Source organism: Babylonia areolata, chromosome 17, assembly GCF_041734735.1.
Source record: "Babylonia areolata isolate BAREFJ2019XMU chromosome 17, ASM4173473v1, whole genome shotgun sequence".
Classification (NCBI taxonomy): Eukaryota; Metazoa; Mollusca; class Gastropoda; order Neogastropoda; family Buccinidae; genus Babylonia; species Babylonia areolata.
This window is the reverse complement of record NC_134892.1, coordinates 8,946,516-8,967,604: the sequence shown is the minus strand read 5'-3', so window position 1 is coordinate 8,967,604 and position 21,089 is coordinate 8,946,516. Positions and strand designations below refer to the sequence as shown.

Genomic DNA, 21,089 nt, shown 5'->3' with positions numbered 1-21,089 from the left:
TGGCTTGGCATGTAGTAGCCAAGAACTTGCCCAGCTTGTTAAAAGACTGGATGGAACATTAGCAGGATATGGCATGGAAATCTGTGCCAAAAAGACCAAAAAGTTTATGGACAGCCACAATATCACCATCATTGCTGTTCACTGACAGAAGCTAGGAACTCTTCAACAGTTCACCTACCTGGGATCCATCATCAGCAATGAAGGATCCAAACCAGTAAAACTGAATGAAGTACAGCAACATCTTCATAAAGCAAGATCAGATTCCAGTATGCACTGGTATTTTCATCTTCCTGTATGCATGCAAGACATGGTCTCTAATGGCAGATTTGGAAAGAAAAATTCAATCCATGGAAATGACAGGTTATTGCAAGATGTCAAACATCAGATACACTAATCACATCACCAGTGAACAAGTGCTCCAGACCATTAAGCAGCTCAATGGACCATAATTATGAAGAACTGCTGACATTAGTTAGGAATAGAAAGCTACAATATTCAATGGCCTTGCTAAATCAATCTTCCAAGGAACTGTTGAGGGAGAGAGATGGAGAGGAAGATAGAAAAAAAAAAAAAAAAATGCTGGACTGACAACATTGCAGATGGGATGTAGAAACCCATTTGTAGAAACCCAGGTTATGACACAAGTGACAGACCTGGAGGAATCTGGTGAGCAGTTCTGTGTGGCTCACCAGTGACTCTTCACAGAGTTGAGGGAAGAAGAAAAAGAACCTGATGTTACAAAGCTGTTTTCAGATATAAATGAGGATCTCAGAATGCTTTAAAACAGTTTACATGTTTATGGTTGTAAATGGCAATCGGCAGCAAACCCAATGAAAACAAAACTTATGACACCTTTGGTTGTAGCAGATGTAAAAACACTTAGAAATGGAGAAGCTCAGGTAATAAGTAATTGTCTACAGTTTAATATTTAACAACTGAGTTTACAAAGAAGGAAGGGTAACTTTGCAAAATGCAAGAAAAACTGCTTATTATAAAGCCTCTAAAGCCATGTAGTGCTAGGTATGAACTACAAGGGGAAAAGATTTACCAGTTCATGTAACATGAGATTTATTTGATGAAAATGTTGTTCTAGTTTTACTGTATGGGTGTGAAATTTGGGAATTTCATCTGAAATTGTTAAAAGTATGTTTTTCGTTTAAAGCGAATACTTTGAATTGCTTAGTTTATGGCAATACAGGAAGTTGTCCATGACTCCAGATTTTGTTTGCATGGTTTCTGTTTGGATAAAACATAGCCATTCCCCAGTGACAGTATTGTCATTCAGGGTTAATGAAACCTTGAGAAATGTACATGACTAGGTCTCATTCAGTCTGCATGGCTTAGTTACAATCATGAAATCATGCAAAGTGGATTTGACTGGGTGTGGGACAGGGAATCGGTGAATCAGTCAGTCCTGTTCTTTTTTCTTTTTTTTTTTCTCTTTTTTTGTATTTTATAATCTTATGTTGATCAGTCTGTTTATGTTTTGAAGCAGACCTTAATGATGTGAACAGAATAGAATAGAATATTTTATTTGTGTGTGTTTGTCTGTGTCTGTGCGTGTGTCTGTGCGCAGAACTGGTATTTATTTATGTGGGTGCATGCTAGGATTCATACACTATGCATGTGATCAAGCATGTTTCACAAGATTGTGCCTGCCCATCTGCTGGCATGTGAAGGAGCATGCAGTTTTCAGATCATTTTGTTTTGATTTGGTTTTATCCTCACTTGGCTAGCTAGTTTTATTTTGATTTGGTTTTATCTTCATTGGCTGGTTTGTGTGTGTGTGTGTGTGTGCAGTCTATGAGGACCCTGAAAACCCTGAAAATCCCCCTGCTTATCATTGTTAGACTTCTACACCTGGCTTCTGGAGGTGATGACCGGTCGCTGGCTATCGTCGTCATGGTTATAGCCTCCTTCATCTTTTTTTTTTTTTTTTTTTTTTTTGCATCTTTGTGTGCACCAAAGTTTTTTTTATTTTTATTTTATTTTATTTTTTTTTAATTGAACATTTCTGACTGTTTATTTGGGGATGAGTCTTTGGGGGTGGGGGTGGCAAAAGGATTGGATCAATGTTTTTTGTTTCCTGTATACCATGGTGAGTCAGGAAGGTCGCATCAGACTTGTTTTTTTTTTTGTTGTTGTTGTTGTTTTCTTTGTTTTTTTCTCTCTCTTTTTAGTGCATACCTGGATGGATTATGTGGGTTGAAAATTAATGCATCACTTTTGTTTTTGTATTACCCTCTGTGTGTTTCATGATCTCAAGGAACTTTTTGCCTTTTATTATGGGAAACGCAATAAGAAGGGACTGCCCTCTGCAGCCTGTATACAGGTGTTTGTTTTTTTTTGTTTTTTTTTTGCCCTTAATCTTTTATACACGCACCTGCCTTCTGGAACGTAAGATGCTCCAGGGTTTGTGTCTTGAAGTGAATCTCCCAGAATTCAACATCTGTGTTTTGCCTGCTGGGATTTCTAAGACCAGGCACACGTTTCACTCCATGAAAATGTTTTTCCACCTCAGATGTTCAACTGGAGACAATTTTTTTCTGTTGTTGAACAAAGTGAATGTTTTTTTGTTTTTTTTTATATTCCGTTTAACCCATTCAACCCAAGGGAGTCTACAGTCTCAGACTTTCCTGCCGTACTGATGCAGGAAAAAAACGAAAAAAATTTTATACACTGGTTTTCTTCTAAATTGACGTGAAGTGATGGCCTAGAGGTAACGCGTCCGCCTAGGAAGCGAGAGAATCTGAGTGCGCTGGTTCGAATCACGGTTCAGCCGCCGATATTTTCTCCCCCTCCACTAGACCTTGAGTGGTGGTCTGGACGCTAGTCATTCGGATGAGACGATAAACCGAGGTCCTGTGTGCAGCATGCACTTAGCGCACGTAAAAGAAACCACGGCAACAAAAGGGTTGTTCCTGGCAAAATTCATTAGAAAAATCCACATCGATAGGAAAAACAAAACTGCATGCAGGAAAAAATACAAAAAAAAAAAGGGTGGCGCTGTAGTGTAGCGACGCGCTCTCCCTGGGGAGAGCAGCCCGAATTTCACACAGAGAAATCTGTTGTGATAAAAAGAAATACAAACACAAACAAATACAAATGATTAGACAAAGCCGGAAATGTGGAATTTACACCCCTTTGCTTGTGGTTTATCCATCTGCAAAAATGTCTACACTGTTTTAATAAAACAAATTTTGATGCCAGAGCAATGATCAGGCGCTGGGTTGAATGAGTTGGGTTTTTTGAAAATCTTCTATTGATTTATTGAATAAGACTTGATTTTGAATTTGTCTTTTGATGTAATTTTGACTTAAATTTTCATTGGGGTTTTAATTCTCGTTTGATGACTAGTTTTCAGCCCTAAGTCATCTGGGTGATTAATCTAGTAACATGATTTGTTCTGGGGGGTTGAAGTAGATTGCGTGACGTTTTTGTGTTTGTATGTTGGGATGTGTTTATGTTGAAGAAACTGCATCTGTTTCTGTATAGTATGATTTTTGGAATACTGTGTTTTGAAAAAATGACCCACACTGCACACAAGCAATGTGGTTGGTGTTGCTCCTCATGCATTCATGTAGAAAATGGGTCTTTGTCCACCCACCAGCAAGGTGAGAGAATGTTTCGTGAACCTTGTATTGTAATGAGAAATCACATATAATCAGTTACCGTTGTACATATATGGTTCTAGAAAACCAGGGATGATCCTGCAAATCTAGATACACACAATTACCCCACTTGTATATATTGTGGTTCTGATGTTTCTTTCCTTTGATCCATGAAATTTGACTGTCATTGTGGACTGAGTTATGAATTGAGGTGTCATGTTCTGTCTGTTATTTATTCTACATTCATGTTTTTTTGTTGTGTTTTTTGTTTGTTTGCTTGTTTGTTAGAAATACCCTTGCAGGGTGCGACTGCATTGTACACATATGTAATGCAGTTGCTAAATGTGTCATAAGTTTACACCATGTTACATCGATGTGATGTGTAGACTGGAACTGTAAAGGTGGTGCTGATGCTCAAAAGAAAGGGGGAAAAAATGCATGCATGTATGTACGTTTTAATGTTTACGAACTTCCCCAATGGGTTGCTGGGGGCTCTTACTGATACAGTATTTCTTCTGCAAAACTGAGCGACGAATTTCCCCTGTGTGGCTTGTTTTCTGCCGCCTGCACCAGGCGTGATGGTACGGTAAGAGACTTCCAATAGACAGAGTTGCAGGAAAATGTGTGTGGCATGCAAGAACACCCCCCCCCCAACCCCTCCCCCCCACCAGCAATTCAACAGTTACAAGTTACATCACTTCAGGAAAAGCAGATGGCGTTACATAACAGAGTGTGTTGTTTGTGATAAACGCCTGACAGTTCCATCAGTTATGCAGGGCGCCGATGCATTTCTCTTCCATGATGGCCATGCCCCCAAACCCCTGCACTAACAGACCCCCCAGCTAAGTACTCCTGCTGTAACTGAAATTATTTGGTCAATAATTAAAGATGAAAAGTTTGTTTTTTTTATCTTGAAAGTAAGAGTGTAACTGCATTGACCTCAATGTTTTTAATTAGTCATTCAGTGTACAAAGGAAAAAAAAAAGGTTTATATTCAGCAAGGAAGTGACATTTTCTAGATTTTAAAATGCCATTTATATCAGTTTGAATAAAAAGAATGATTGAATAAAAAGAATGAGATGATACTCCAAAGACTGACAAGAGCAATTTAAAAACTGTTTTGACTTGTTTTTATAATCAACAGTGTGGACATTAATTTTGTTTACACTGAAATATAGAGGTTAAAACAAGATGTTTTGATTGTATGTTGAAGATTAGAGGACAACTGCTCTTTCTACATTTTGAAAAAAGTCATGCAGTGATTTACTAAATGATTTATGCTGATTATTTTGACGCTGGGGATCTGTTGGTGCAGTGATCCGTCGTTAAGAATCTCTTTTCTTCATGGGCAGTGTGCTTACATGTGCATGGTGGAAGTGAATGCCCGCACAGATCGAAAGATAAAACACAGGCACTCGTATAAAGAAAAGAATACCTGCAGGTTTAAATAGTTATATGAGCTAACTATGCATGCCAGCCACGGACCCCTCATTCACACACACCCCTATCACCGTGTCAGAGATCAAGAAATGTTTTGAACTGAATAGTATTGTTTTGAATTGAGTTGTGCTGTATTGTATTGTTCTGTACTACAAAGATTTTTCTACATGAAATTCAGGCTGTTCACCTGAGGGGGAGATCACATTATCATGAAAATCTGATGCCATATTTTTTCCCACCTCCTCTTTTTTTTCCCCCATATTTTTCAGAGAACTTTGTTGGGTATGATTCTCTTGTTGATGTGGGTTCCTTTACGTGCGTACTGCACACGTAAATGGGTTGTCCTCTCTGAAGGACTAGCATGCCGACCACCTGCTCTGGCATGCATGCTGGCTGGCTTGAGCACCCTACCTACTCATGCAGGTGTGTTGTTCCTCTCACTGGCACAAGCGAGACCGCAGCTGGATTGTCTTGTCGATGGAAAATTTACAGAATCAAATGTTAAAATGGGGTAGGAACGATCAAATCACAAACTTGGACTGAAACTGTATTTGAGACGGAATTCATTGCTTGCTTTTATAAACAAAAAACAGAAATAATGTTAAAATACAAACAGTTCATTTATTAATATAGTGTGCACACAAAAAAGTCATTGCATGTTTTATATGTATATTTATTTCACATGTTTCTTGCAATCATAAATAAAGTGTTTAAAAAATTTGTTATGCTTTATAACTTTTTTTTTTTTTTTTAATTAGTAGTATATGAATGCACTTGTTGGTAACCACATACAGATGCACTTGTTGATAGCCACACAAAGTCCAAATTCATGAACAAGAGTAATCAATGTTCAAACAAAACCATGAGCAGAGCTGAAAAAAAAAAGAGCTCAAGTTCACGGATCAATCCACAACAAAACCAAAAGCAGTTGATACATTCAATTCATGGCCAAATCCCACGACATTACAGAAGACATTTCTACCTGCAGTACACCCTCTAACACAAAAGCAACCTTTCCTTTTTTTTGTGAAATGAAATTTAGTTTACTTTGCAAAGGGTTACCATTTATTTTATTTAAGCGAAATTTCATTTCACAAAAGAAAAAAAAAAGTTTTTGTAGTGAAAACCTTAATTAAAAAAAAAAAAAAAAGAGAAAAGAAAAAATAAAAAGCATCAGAACTGCAGACAAACAGATTTCACTGTGCAACTGTGCAAAACAGGAGACCATTATGTCTTTACCAGAACTGCAGATGACAAACAGAATTTGCAAAACAGATAGACTATCAGGTCCTAACTCTCTCCATACGAACAGCGAAAGAGACGACGTTAACAGCGTTTTTCCCCAATTACCACCATCAAAATATTACAAGCGGAAGGCTCTTATACTGAAGAGGTGAAATGTTGACAAAGAATACCACAATTCTGACGACGGAAGCTAAAGGTTGGATCATTGAGACACCTACTGGATATCCGAGGGGTCTGTGTAGAGGAGAAGAGAGCACTGGCCGTACTGAGTGAGTTAAAAGACCACTTGAGAAATTTCACTTTTCTTCTTGGGGAGGCATGATGAAATCATGAGCTGAATTTCCAGCCAGCATCAGAGAAAGCAACCAGTGCTGTGAGCATCCGACGGGCGCAATAGCTGAGTGGTTAAAGCGTTGGACTGTCAATCTGAGGGTCCCAGGTTCGAATCGTGGTGACGGCACCTGGTGGGTAAAGGGTGGAGATTTTTACGATCTCCTAGGTCAACATATGTGCAGACCTGCTAGTGCCTGAACCCCCTTCGTGTGTATATGCAAGCAGAAGATCAAATACGCACGTTAAAGATCCTGTAATCCATGTCAGCGTTCGGTGGGTTATGGAAACAAGAACATACCCAGCATACACACCCCAGAAAACGGAGTATGGCTGCCTACATGGCGGGGTAAAAACGGTCATACACGTAAAAGCCCACTCGTGTGCATACGAGTGAATGCAGAAGAAGAAGCAGCTATGAGCATCACTCATAATTAAGCTGAAGTGGCACCAATACAAAATCTATGTATTCGCTCAAACCACAAAGAAATGCCTCATTCTAAACCGTTCCATTACTCTTTCATATCAGAGGAGAAAAACAAAAAATAAAAGAAAAAACAACAACAAAAAAACAAGTGACAAGGTCTTCAGAACTCCAGTTAACATTGTCTAATATACAGGAGTCTAGAAAATAGACCAGATCATCAATAAATAAAATAAAATAAAATAAAAAGAAGCTTGCAAGGCCCTCAAGACATGTGACTCAATTCAAATTCCAATGCAGTTCTTGTTCTTGCAAGATGCTTCAAGTTAGATTGCTTGGTCCTCTCACCCGCATCAGCTTCCTATGACTGAGACTAAAAGTTGTCTAAAAGTTGGGTTCTGTTGTACTTTTTCTTGTGCTTGTAAAAATTTTGATGACTGGTTCACCCACAGTTTCCTTGTTCAGAATTAATTTTCCAGTTTTGCTCAGTTACTTTCAACTGATTCAAGTTTTTAAAATATTTTTTTATGACCAACACTAAATTGACTAATACTGTGTAATTGTAGTACACAACTGCACCTCATATCGATAGGATCTTTTTTTTATGATTGTTTAAAAGAAATATCAAAGGGTCTGTCTTAGACAAAGAGGAGCCACACTCACTGAATATATGACATCTGACTCAATTCTTAACAAATTCAACAACTGACAATACATTAAAAACAACAACAACAAAATCCCCCCCCCCCCCCCCCAAAAAAAAAAAGAAAAAAAAGAAAAGAAAAATGAAGATGACAAATTCAACTACTGACACAATCCTAAATCTGAAGATAACAAGAAAAAAAGAAAGAAAGAAAAAACCCAACTCCATCTAGATTCCCAATCAAGTTATCATCCTTTGGAGACTCCATAGAACTCTGAAATCCCTGTTTGTGGGGACTACAGGTGAAAATCTGCTCACACCCTCTGCAGTTTCTTTCTATCTTATTGTGTGTCTACACATGGTGTAAGTGACCTAAATTCCCTTATGTTTAAGACAGACAGTGACATTCTTCTTGTGTTTAAGTTTATATATTAATGCAGAGCACATGTTCTTTGCTACAGGAACTGCACTGACACTGTTTCACAACAACAATCATAGCTGTTCACTCTGACATATAAATAATACATGTATACGTGGGTGACCCACAAACCAAACTTCAGTCACAGCTGTTCATTCATCAAACACGAGACACATGTATGACACACACCCCTCATCATCCACAAATGAAACTCCAGTCACAGCTGTTCACTCATCAAACACAAAAGAAACATACACACATCCCCTCATCACCCACAACACTCCAGTCACAGCTGCTCACTCAAACACATATGTAAACAACTCACACCCCTCAATACCCACAATCCAAACTCCAGTCACAGCTGTTCATTCATCAAACACCACGACACATACAATGATACAAGCATACATATAACTCACACCCCCTCATTGCCCACAAAAACCAAACTCGCGTAGTTTTCAGACCCTCTTTACACACAAACCAAACTCCAGTCACAGCTGTTCATTCATTAAACACTACACGAATACAACATGTATACATGTATGACTCGCACCCCTCACTGCCCACAAAACCAAACTCCAATCAAACACGACACATACAACTCACACCCTCTCACTGCCCACAAAACCAAACTCCAGTCACAACTGTTCATTCTCGCCCACACATAAATTACAACTCACACCCCCTCACACTGTCACAGGCCACAAAACCAAACTCCAATCACACCTGTTCATTCATCAAACAGTGAAACACTACACATACATTGTATTCATGTCTTGCATTCCTCATTGCCAAACACTACACATGTACACATTACAACTCACACTCCCTCACTGTCCACAAAACCAAACTCCAATCACAGCTGTTCATTCACCAAACACTACACATGTATATATTACAACTCACACCCCCTCGCTGTCCACAAAACCAAACTCCAATCACTGCTGTTCATTCACCAAACACTACACATGTAACATACAACTCACACTCCCTCACTGTCCCACAAAAACCAAACTCAATAACAGCTGTTCATTCACCAAACACTACACATGTATATATTACAACTCACACCCCCTCGCTGTCCACAAAACCAAACTCCAATCACTGCTGTTCATTCACCAAACACTACACATGTACACATTACAACTCACACTCCCTCACGTCCCACAAAAACCAAACTCCAATAACAGATGTTCATTCACCAAACACTACACATGTACACATTACAACTCACGCTCCCTCACTTCCCACAAAACCAAACTTCAATCATAGCTGTTCATTCACCAAACACTACACATGTACACATTACAACTCACATTCCCTCACTTCCCACAAAACCAAACTCCAATCATAGCTGTTCATTCACCAAACACTACACATGTACACATTACAACTCACACTCCCTCACGTCCCACAAAAACCAAACTCCAATCATAGCTGTTCATTCACCAAACACTACACATGTACACATTACAACTCACACTCCCTCACGTCCCACAAAAACCAAACTCCAATCACAGCTGTTCATTCAAACACTACACATATACACATTACAACTCACGCTCCCTCACTTCCCACAAAAAGCAAACTCCAATCACAGCTGTTCATTCATCAAACACCACACACACACACACAGATACATTACAATTCACACCCCCCTCACTTCCCACAAAACCAAACTCTCTTAGTTTTCAGACCCCCATTACCCACAAACCAAACTCCAATCACAGCTGTTCATTTATCAAACACTACACGCATGATACAACGTGTATACTTGTATGACTCACACCCCTTCACAGCCCACAAAACCAAACTCCAGTCACAGCTGTTCATTCATCAAAAACCACCACACACACACACATACACATTATGTCTCACACCCCCTCATTGCCCACAAAATCAAACTCCAATCACAGCTGTTCATTCATCAAAAATCACACACACACACACATTACGACCCACACCACTCACTGCCCACAAAACCGAACTCTAATCAAACACGACACACACGTTAACACACGCCCTCATTACCCACATGACCACCCACTCACTCAGTTCTCAGACCCGTGCAGTTTGGTCATGTGACACTTCCAGTCCGAACGACGTTTGAAGGCGGCTGTGCAGAGGTCGCACTTGATGGGCCCCTCTGCCCCGTGAATCCTCCGGTGGCAGGTCAGCGTGTACAGCTGGGTGAAGCGGGCCTCGCACAGGTCGCAGGCGTACGGCTTCTCGCCTGTGTGGCGCCGCCGGTGCTGGGTCATGCTGGAGGAGGTGGCGAAGGTGGCGGGGCACTGGGGACACCTACAGAATGCAGAATACTTGGATTACCTCAACACGAGAAATTCATGTGTGGTGTTCTTGTTCTTGTTGCTTTTAGTCCAGCCGACTGCACAGGCCCAGATCTTATCAGGACTGTCAAACTATACAAATGCTCAACTGCATCTACAAAAAAAAAAAAAAAAAAAAAAAAGTCACACCTACCAAAAAACACTAAGACAAACCCACAAAACACAGTTCATGACACAGTATCCCAACCATTTAACTCCTTATGGCAAATAAGACTAGGCCGTGCTGAGGATGCCAACCACTCCGCTTAATTTATCATCCCCAGATTACAAAAAAGTGTAAAAATGGAAAAAAACAATACTTTAAAGCCAAACCAAAAACATTTGTGATGTAAAACAGAAATACAAGTCACAATAAAAGAAAATCACAGTCATCAACATGTAGATAAAGCATACTGAGATGTCAACCTAGGGCAAACCATCCATACAATCAATAATCACAGTAGACAACAACAACAGAAATATATATAATATTAGTATGCAATTCACAGTACTTTCAGTTAAGATGTCATATTCCATGCACATATACTCTGGCATTCATTTGCAGTCATATAAATCTGATTATCAATTATTGTCGTTTAACAAAGCTAACAAATTTAACAAGCTCCCTGATAACCTCTGTCATTCTGATTCCCTCGCATCTTTTAAATCTCGTATCAAAACTCACCTTTTCCCTCAGCAGTAAGTTCAATTGTGGCAGGTCCACTTCCTTTGCGTTAGCTGTGTTTGACTATGTTAACTACATGCATGTATATGAATGTGTATTGTGTGCGCATGCGTTTATGTAAGTTTGTGCCTGCCTATGTGTGCGTATGTGTTAGGGTAGCTGTTAGATACACATGTATTGTTAAAATGTATGTACGCAGAGTGTGTGTGTGTGTGTGTGTGTGTGTGTGTGTGCGCGCGCGTGCGTGTGTGTGTAGTCATATTTTGGTGTGTGTATGTAACATAGATGTAATGTTTTATGTTAACAAACCGTTTTTGTTAAGCACCTAGAGCAGATTTCTGGATAGTGTGCTATATAAGTATCCATTATTATTATTATTAATAGCTGGACTGACGTTGGAATAAAACTGCACCTGCATGCAGTTCACAGTACTTTGAGTTAAGATGTCATATTCCACACACATACACTCTGGCATTCATTTTCAGTCATATAGCTGATTATCAATGACTGTTATTTAATAGCTGGATTGACGCTGGAATAAAGCTGCACCTATATGCAATTCACAGTACTTTGAGTTAAGATGTCATATTCCACACACATACACTCTGGCATTCATTTTCAGTCATATATCTGATTATCAATGACTGTTATTTAATAACTGGATTGACGCTGGAATAAAGCTGCACCTATAGGCAATTCACAGTACTTTGAGTTAAGATGTCATATTCCACGCATACACTCTGGCATTCATATCCAGTCACATACATCTGATTAACAATGACTGTTATTTAACAGCCGGACTGACGCTGGAATAAAGCCGTACCTGTAGGGCCTCTCGCCCGTGTGGGTGCGCCGGTGGGCGGTCAGGTCGTAGGGCCGGGTGAAGGAGGCGGGGCAGCGGTCACATTGATGGACCCGCTCTGCAGTGTGGACCTTGGCGTGGCGCTGAAGCTTCTTGGGGCTGGTGAACAGCACCGCGCAGATCTTGCACCGGAAGTCCGCCAGGTCGTGGGACGCCAGGATGTGGGTTTTCAAATCGCTCTTGGAAGCGAAAGCCGCCTCGCAGGCCTCGCAGGGGAACTGTTGCGAGTCTGGCAGAGCGTGGCGCTTCACGTGCGGGGTGAAGGCTCGCTTGTCTTTGAATGCCTTGGAGCAGGTGGGGCACTTGAAGGGCCTTTCGTCAGTGTGAGTTCTCCTGTGTACCATCAGCACAGCCTTGGCGGTGAAGGCGGCTGGGCACTTGTCACACTGATAGGGTTTTTCACCTGTGTGAGTCCTGATGTGGGCCTGCAACGCTGCAGAAACTCTGAAGACGGCTGCGCAGTAGTGACACATGAAGGGCTTCTCTCCCGTGTGGCACAGCTTGTGCTTTTTCAGAGATGTGGAGTGTCTGAAGGCAGCTTGGCATATCTCACACCGAAAAGACCGGTCCCGTGCGTGGTTCCCTGTGTCAGTCTTCAGTCTATCTCCTGTGTGGTTTTCATCCATGTGCGTGGGTTGGGGAATGTCCAGTTTCGCCACTTTGTGATTTTTAACGTTCTGAGGTTCACCCTCACTGTCTACCTTCTGCTGGGTCTGTGTGTGTGTCTGCTGTTTCGAAGAACGTGCTGATGAAGCAGACTTAACAGTCTCACCAAGCTCTGCTTCCTCATCACTGAGGTCTGTGGATGTGTTTCTGTACCTCAGAGGTTTTCTTATTATGCGCTTTCTTTCAACTGGTTTGTATGAGTGACTTTCCATGTCAGGTGACCTTCCCTCAAAACCTGTTGAAATTTTCACACCGATGTTTGTTTCCGAAACAGTCTCAGCAAGATCTGCTTTCTCATTGCTGAGGTCTGTGGACGTGTTTCTGTACCTCAGAGGTTTTCTTATGATGCGCCTCCTTTGAACAGGTTTGTCAAGTGACTTTCCCTCGCAATCTGTTGAACTTTGCATGCTGGTGTTTGTTTCTGAGGGTTCAGGTGCCATGTGGATGGCTCTGTTTTTCCTCCTCTCTTGGACACTGAAGGGGCTATCTTGGTGACCGCTCTCTTCACACTCCATAATCACTTGTGAGCGCACCACATCACAGGCTGAGTTGGACAAACCTCGATGATGACCGGTCCTTTCTTCATGATGGTCTACCAAACTTTGTGTCTCCTTCTCAGGTGGTGTGCTGGCAACATTTTGGTCTTCCTCCTCACGTGATTTGTTGGTGACAAGACTTTCTCCCTCATGCTGTGTGGTGTTGGTGGTCTGTCTGTCTTTTTCTTCCTGTGGCTCACGAGTGATTGTGCGTTGCCCCCCTTGGAGGTTGTTGGGGGCGCGGTACAAATGATCACTCTCCACATCTTTACTTGGGACGCAGTACAAATGATCACTCTTCACGTCTTTACCTGGGCAGCAGTACAAGTGATGGTTCTTTACATCTGTATTCAAGCTTTCAACTTTCCTGAGATCACTGTTTCGCTTTCTTCTCTTCCTCTTTCTGTCACAGGCCCACCTGTGGTGAAAATCCTTTTGGGTGACTTGTGTGTTTTTGTTCACGACACTCAGCTGCTTCTCACTGTTCAGAAGCACTGCTGGGTCAACCTGGATGTTTTTGTCTGAGACAATGCGGTACCTCCGTTTCAGGTTGAGAATGACACTTCTGTCGACCAGCGCTTGTGACTTTTTCTCAGAGAGTCTTCCAACTTTTTCGGCATTTCTGTTCTTAATCAGAATGACACTTTGCTTGAGATTTCCAATAGTTTTTCTTTTCTTATCAGCACCACCATGTCTGTGAATGGATTTGGATCTTCTCTTATCCATACGCTTCGTCAGAGATTGGAACGGCACTGGATTTGATCTCGTCTTTCTTTTCAAGTTGAACAAAGCCCTTTGTAAATCTCGTGCAAGAGTCTGTGCGTATGAGTGATCCGACTCAGCAATCTCACTCAGCCAGAGGTTAGTCTCATCAAAACACACTGAGCTGTCTGCACAGCCAGGTGCAGAGTTTTCACAGTTGTCTTTTGTCATGAGGTCACTGTGCAGTGGACGCTGGGTTTGTGAGCTATGGACATCACTATGTTGGGTATCTGTAACGCTTTGACTGTCACTACACTGGGTATCACTATCAGTAACACTATGGACGTCATCACGCTGGGTATCAGTAACACTATGGACGTCATCACGCTGAGTATCAGTAACACTATGGACATCATCACGCTGGGTATCAGTAACACTTTGGACGTCATCACGCTGGGTATCAGTAACACTTTGGATGTCAATGTGCTGGGTATCAGTACTTTTCTGCTTTCCACTTTCACCGCTGTCCATCCTTGCATTACTTTGTGTGTTTCTACCACTGTATCTTCTCCCACTTCTTTGTGTGTTTCTAACACTGTCTGTCCTTGCATTATTTTGTGTGTTTCTAACACTGTCTGTCCTTGCATTATTTTGTGTGTTTCTAACACTGTCTGTCCTTGCATTATTTTGTGTGTTTCTAACACTGTCTGTCCTTGCATTATTTTGTGTGTTTCTAACACTGTCTGTCCTTGCATTATTTTGTGTGTTTCTAACACTGTCTGTCCTTGCATTATTTTGTGTGTTTCTAACACTGTATCTTCTCCCACTTCTTTGTGTGTTTCTAACACTGTCTGTTCTTGCATTATTTTGTGTGTTTCTAACACTGTCTGTCCTCGCATTATTTTGTGTGTTTCTAACACTGTCTGTCCTTGCATTATTTTGTGTGTTTCTAACACTGTCTGTCCTTGCATTATTTTGTGTGTTTCTAACACTGTCTCTTCTCCCACTTCTTTGTGTGTTTCTAACACTGTCTGTCCTCGCATTATTTTGTGTGTTTCTACAACTGTCTCTTCTAATATCACTGTGTGGGTTTCTACCACTGTTTGTTCTCGCATTACTTTGTGAGTTCATACCACTGTCTGTTCTGGCATTACTTCGTGTGCTTCTACCACCGTCTGTTCTGGCACTTTTTTGTGTGTTTCTACCACTGTCTGTCCTCACATTTCTGTTTGTCTCATTGCTTTGTGTGTTTCTACAAGCCATGACGGAGCTCAAAACACTTCAGCTGAATGCTGTTATCAGCACCACGGTTCACTGTATTTTGCTTCGTTGTATTGACAGCACTATCTCTACCAACACCACAGTTCACCGTATCTCGCTTTGATGTACTGACATCACTTTCTCTGCCAACACCACAGTTCTACCTGTATCTACCAACAACACTCTTTCTTCCAGCACCATCTCAGTGTGAGTAACGGGGATGAAAGTCAGCACCAAAAGGTCCACTATCTTGTTGGACAGTCGAGGACCTCTGCGTTGTGCGTGACTCCAGGATGACCATCAGGCATGAAGCTAACCGCACGTCTGTGTTCTGAGAGTCCTGGATTCCTCTTTTTCTGGAATCGAACAGTACACTGTCTTCATTGTCGACATCCAGGGATGTCAGAGGGACGGAAACAAATAAACAAACAAAAAAGCTAGGGACTGAAATAAAAAAAACCCAGCATGCTGCATCTGGGGTGCTGGGGCAACCCCTTGATGAGGGTCTGGGGGTGTGGGGCAAAGATCCTTGAAGCTGACAAAAAAACCTGTTGTTTGCAACCCCAAGAACTGTGCAGGAATTACAGTTGTTATTGTTCTGCGGGTTTTGATGTTGCTTTTTAAAACTTGAACAAAAGCACACAAACCCACTGATGAAAAAAAAAAAAAAAAAAAAAAAAAAAAAAAAAAAAAAAAGAAGAAGAAAGACAAACAACATTTCCTATAGTCCTTAGATCTGAGAGCTATCACGGCCTTCTGTCTGAAAACCTGAGGGGCACTTGGTCATTTTGGGGATAAAGTTTGGACCCCTCCAAAGTGAGCAATCTTAACACGTCTGTATTATTTGTCTTAGTTGTGTGTGTGTGTGTGTGTGTGTGTGTGTGTGTGTGTGTGGGTGCGTGCGTGCGTGCGTGTGCGTGCGTGCGTGCGTGCGTGTGTAGGCATTCAAACGAGGGTATGGTGATGGGTAACAATGACAGTTTGACACAGTACAACACTGAACAGTGAGGAAAGCACAAATGAAGGCTGGAAAATTGTTCCAGAGAAGGAAGGCGGTGCAGACCTTTGATATAAGTCTGACCCTTCAACAGAACTGTATTTTCAGTTTCACTGCCCTCACCCCAACCCTTTTACCTCAACCTCCATCCCTTCTGCCATTTCTATTCTGTCCATGTAAAAGGAGGGGAGGGGGCAGAGAGGACAAGTATGGTAGTAACTATCACTATGGTGTACTATCATGAAAGGAGAGAGGATGAAGGTGACAAAGAAAGAGGGCTGGATGGGGTGAGGGGATATATATATATATATATATATGCATGAGAGAAGGGAGAGCGATTGTGGTCGTTCTGTTTGTGGTGATTTCAGTCATAAATGGTTGAATAGAATCAGAATGTATCCAGGCACTTTGTTGATCATGCCTGTCCGGTGTCCATTTCTTCTTGAGTAATACACAGGACTTTCAAACTGAGGAAATTGAGGGTAGAGAGGGGAGGAGGGGACAGAAATGGTAAGACACAGTTTTGTGTGAGATGGTAATTTGTGAGATTATAAAGACTGGCATGTGTGCATATGTGAATATATGCACGTGTGTGTGTGTGTGTGTGTGTGTGTGTGTGTGTGTTTGTCTTCAGTTTAACGTCTTTCCACTTGAAGTGATATTAGTGTGTGTGTGTGTGTGTGTGTGTGTGTTTGTGTGTGTGTGTGTGTGTGTGTGGAGTGTGTGTCTGTGTCTGTGTCAGTGTGTGTTTAAAAAATTCAGTTTCAGTTTCACTGAGGAGGAAGGTGGCAGAATGGTTAAGACGCTCAGCTGCCAATACAGAGAGTCCGTGAGGGTGTGGGTTCGATTCCCGCTCTCGCCCTTTCTCCTAAGTTTGACTGGAAAATCAAACTGAGCGTCTAGTCTTTCGGATGAGACGATAAACCGAGGTCCCGTGTGCAGCACGCACTTGGCGCACTGAAAAAGAACCCATGGCAACGAGAGTGTTGTCCTCTGGCGAAATTACGTAAAATGAAATCCCCTTTCATAGGTACACAAATATGTAAGCATGCACTCAAGGCCTGACTAAGCGCGTTGGGTTATGCTGCTGGTCAGGCATCTGCTCAACAGATGTGGTGTAGCGTGTATGGATTTGTCCGAACGCAGTGACGCCTCCTTGAGAAAGTGAAACTGAAACTGAAACTTAAAAAATTACAACACTCAGAAGGTAAAATGAAACAAATCTAACGTAAAAAATGACCATAGTTTATACTGACTGGCATGCTCATGCTTTATCATTTGTTACGTACATATGCAGAAAGAAGGTCATTCTGGAAATATTAAACTAGCATACAAATATATATATACACACACACACACACACACACATATATATATATATATATATATATATATATATATATATATATCAATTCACATACTTACACTCATCTTCAGGCAGGGTGAAATTCTCCTGTCTGTGTACAGATCTCCTGTCTATCCTGGGACAGTATATGGCCTTTCCTTCTTCAGAGGTGTGGCGGTACTTCAACTTACATGCCTGCAACACAATGAAACAGAATGTTAGAAAACGTAGACTCGATTGAAAATGCACAGAGAATATTTACCAAACAAATTATAGGGATATGAAGACAGACAAACTAGTTTGAAACTCCCAAGCCTGGAATATTGCGGGTTAAGGGGTGATATGATTGAGACATATAAGATTCTACATGAGTATTATGATAAAAGCACAGCACAAAACCTTTTCACTCTAAAGAACAGTAACCATACCAGGGGACACCCACTAAAACTAATGAAGACATTCACCAAATCAAACCTTTTTCTCACACTTTTTTACCAACAGGGTCATTAACTTCTGGAATAATCTGCCCAGTAAGTTGAGTAACATTGTCACTGCAGGACACTTAACAGTTTTAAGAATTTATTAGATAAACACTGGAAGGATTATGGATTCCAAGTTAATTTCTCCATAGGAAGCTAGCCATAACATTAGTAATTGTGCACTCTTATATAAGGTATAAAAATAATAATAATAAAGAAAAAAGTCCTAGTTGATCAGGCAAAAGGCTGATAAAGCCTAAAACTAAAAGCCGTGACACTTGATATTCGCAAGTCACTTGATATGATATGCAAAGAAAGGGTATGAGAGAAAAATTGCTTACCAAGCAAAGAGTAACCCTAAAAATTTCTGGAAATACATGCAAGAAAAATTGAGGATAAACACAAGTATCAACGCTTTGAAAAGGGACTTGGGTGAAATGGCAGTAACTGACTCTGAGAAAGCAGAAACACTAAATGACTTCTTCTCGAGTGTATTTACTCGTGAGAAAGTAGACTACCCAACATGACCAAATCTCCTAAGCTAGAAGGCATAACTCTTTCAGAGATAAGAGTCACCCCAACAGTGGTGGAAGCTAAGCTTAAAAATCTTGACCCCTCTAAGTCTCAGGGACCTGATAGAATTCTGGCCAAAATACTGAAGGAACTCAGTAAGGAACTATCGATTCCTTTCAGCATACTGTTCAACAAATCCTTAGAGACGGGAAGTATCCTAGATGACTGGAAAACTGCTGATGTTGTTGCCATATTCAAAAAGGGCTCCAAACAAGACCCGAGTAACTATAGGCCAGTCAGCCTCACCTGTGTTATATGCAAGGTACTAGAGTCAATTGTGAGGGATGTTATTGTAACATATTTTAATGACTTTAAGCTTTTTGCCGACTGTCAACATGGCTTTCGAAATAAAAGATCCTGCATGACCCAACTGATTAAAGTAATGGACGACTTAACTGCACTTACTGATTACAGAAAATCAATAGATATAGTGTATTTAGACTTCTGTAAAGCTTTTGACTCAGTACTGCATAAAAGACTACTGATCAAATTGAAAAATTATGGAATTGATGGATCCCTCCTTGACTGGATTAAAGACTTCCTGACTGACTGAAGACATACAGTGAGAGTGGGATCAGCATACTCTTTGGACAAACCGGTTTTAAGTGGTATTCCATAGGGGAGCATTTTAGGCCCAGCCCCTTTTACCATATTCATCAATGACTTACCGGACGTGATACCGAGTACATGCAAAATTTTTGCTGACGATATGAAGATTTATGGGGACTCAAACAATTACTCTGACATCCAAAGGGACCTGGTAATGTGCAAGACTGGTCGCATAAATGGAACTTGTATTTCAATATCCAAAAATGTAAAGTACTGCATATTGGCAAGAAAACCCCCCAAACTGACTACGCAATGAAAATGGGTGATTCAAATGAAATGATTCAAAAATGCTCTAAAGCAAAAGACCTTGGTGTTAACTTCGACTGCGATCTTAGTTTTGACCCACACACACAGAAAGCGATTAGTAAAGCTAACCAAATGATGGAGTTGATAAGACGATCTTTCTCCTTTATTGATAAAGACATGTTCCTGAAGCTATACAAAGGGCTTATCAGACCACACATGGAGTACGGTAATGTTATCTGGTACCCATTGCTAAAAAGACAATCTTCGTCAGTAGAAAAGGTACAGAGAAGAGCGACTAACTTCACTAAGATATTGCCAGAATGCAGAAACATGACTTATGATGAAAGACTAAGATACCTTGGGTTACCATCTCTAAAAGCCAGAAGGGTGAGAGGAGACCTGATCCAAGCATACAAAATATTTCACCAAGTGGATGACATTGATTTCGACTCTCTATTTCAGTTGAGTAAATCTGACAACATAAGAGACAATGCAGGCAAATTGTTTGTTCCGTTTTCTAACACTAACCTGAGGAAACATTCATTTGCTATCAGAGTGGTTGGCAAATGGAATTCTCTTCCGACTAACATTAAACTTACTAACTAACACTCTTAACAGTTTTAAGAGCCTCCTTGATGCAGATGCAAATTTTAATTTAAAGATATAGAATATGACTTTGATAACTGAGACTCTTCTCATACCAATCTATATGAAATTCTATATGTAACTGTAACACGCTGATAATATACTGGCAAACCAATTGACGGAGCACAAGAAAGCCGCGAGGCTATATTATAAGCTCATACCTACCTACCTACCTACCATAATGTATATATATATATATATATATATATATATATATATATATATATATGATATGATATGAAATGATACGACAAAAGTGAGAAAAAAATGGGGAGAGGGTGCAGTATGCAAATCTGCACAAATTAAACAGCAGAAATTTAGATATCAAAATATTTTGTCTAAATGGTTAAAACGAAGAGACCTACCTGTGTTTAATCCAGCATCTTGGCAGTACTCTTCTGCACATCCAGTCCGAAGTGAAAGCACGATGGGTTTCGCTCGCGAATCAAATTTAACGTTTTCATAACATATTCACAACAAAACACGTAAGCACAGCCATAAAAAGAATTTCGTGAAATACATAGGATTCTGCGTCAAGAAGTAGCTATAATGTCTTCCAATATCAAAATCAGTGTTAGAAGTTTCAGTCTTTTTCTCAGTCTTTTTCAATTTTCTGAACGGGAACAGCTTCCCGCAAAACAACCTTGACCCCGAAGGGATATAACTCTGATTTATTTATGAACAGCAATGGACATTTGTCGCTCTGCCAGGAGTCATACCCTCATCACTCATTGAAATCTTCTAAACATCCCTCCTCCCCCCCACCCCCTCACCAGCCCACCCCTTCCCTCTCTCTCTGAGTTAGCCTGACCCTCTCTTTTTCCATTGCCTTGAATATGTACATTTATTAAGTTTTTGTTGTTGTTATTTTATTTATTTATCCAGCCACTGTCATTTTATTCAATGTCTCCCTGTAAATTTTCTCATTAGTGTGTGTGTGTGTGTGTGTGTGTGTGTGTGTGTGTGTGCGCACGCTGTGTGCGTGCGTGCGTACGGTGAATGTGTTGATTTTTAATACTTTTTCAGTCATTATGATTTTTGAAAAT

General features: G+C 40.7%; 2 protein-coding genes across 2 annotated transcripts in view; one reads left to right on the top strand and one right to left on the bottom strand.

The window, feature by feature from the left end:
• Positions 1-7,845, top strand: part of LOC143291634 (uncharacterized) — a 33,225-nt gene extending 25,380 nt beyond the window's left edge. The window contains exon 7 of the mRNA XM_076601600.1: positions 1,801-7,845. Coding sequence (XP_076457715.1) covers positions 1,801-1,850 — 50 coding nt within the window. The 3' untranslated portion in view covers positions 1,851-7,845. The remainder of the gene's footprint in view (positions 1-1,800) is intronic.
• Positions 7,846-9,118: 1,273 nt separating this feature from the next.
• On the bottom strand, positions 9,119-20,667 carry LOC143291633 (uncharacterized). The gene is made up of 4 exons (XM_076601599.1): positions 20,409-20,667; positions 17,572-17,686; positions 11,947-15,505; positions 9,119-10,412 (listed from the first exon to the last, which is right to left on the bottom strand). The coding sequence occupies exons 3-4, from the start codon at positions 15,150-15,152 to the stop codon at positions 10,163-10,165; spliced, it is 3,456 nt and encodes a 1,151-aa protein (XP_076457714.1). The 5' UTR covers positions 15,153-15,505; positions 17,572-17,686; positions 20,409-20,667; the 3' UTR covers positions 9,119-10,162.
• Between the last annotated feature and the right edge of the window lie 422 nt (positions 20,668-21,089).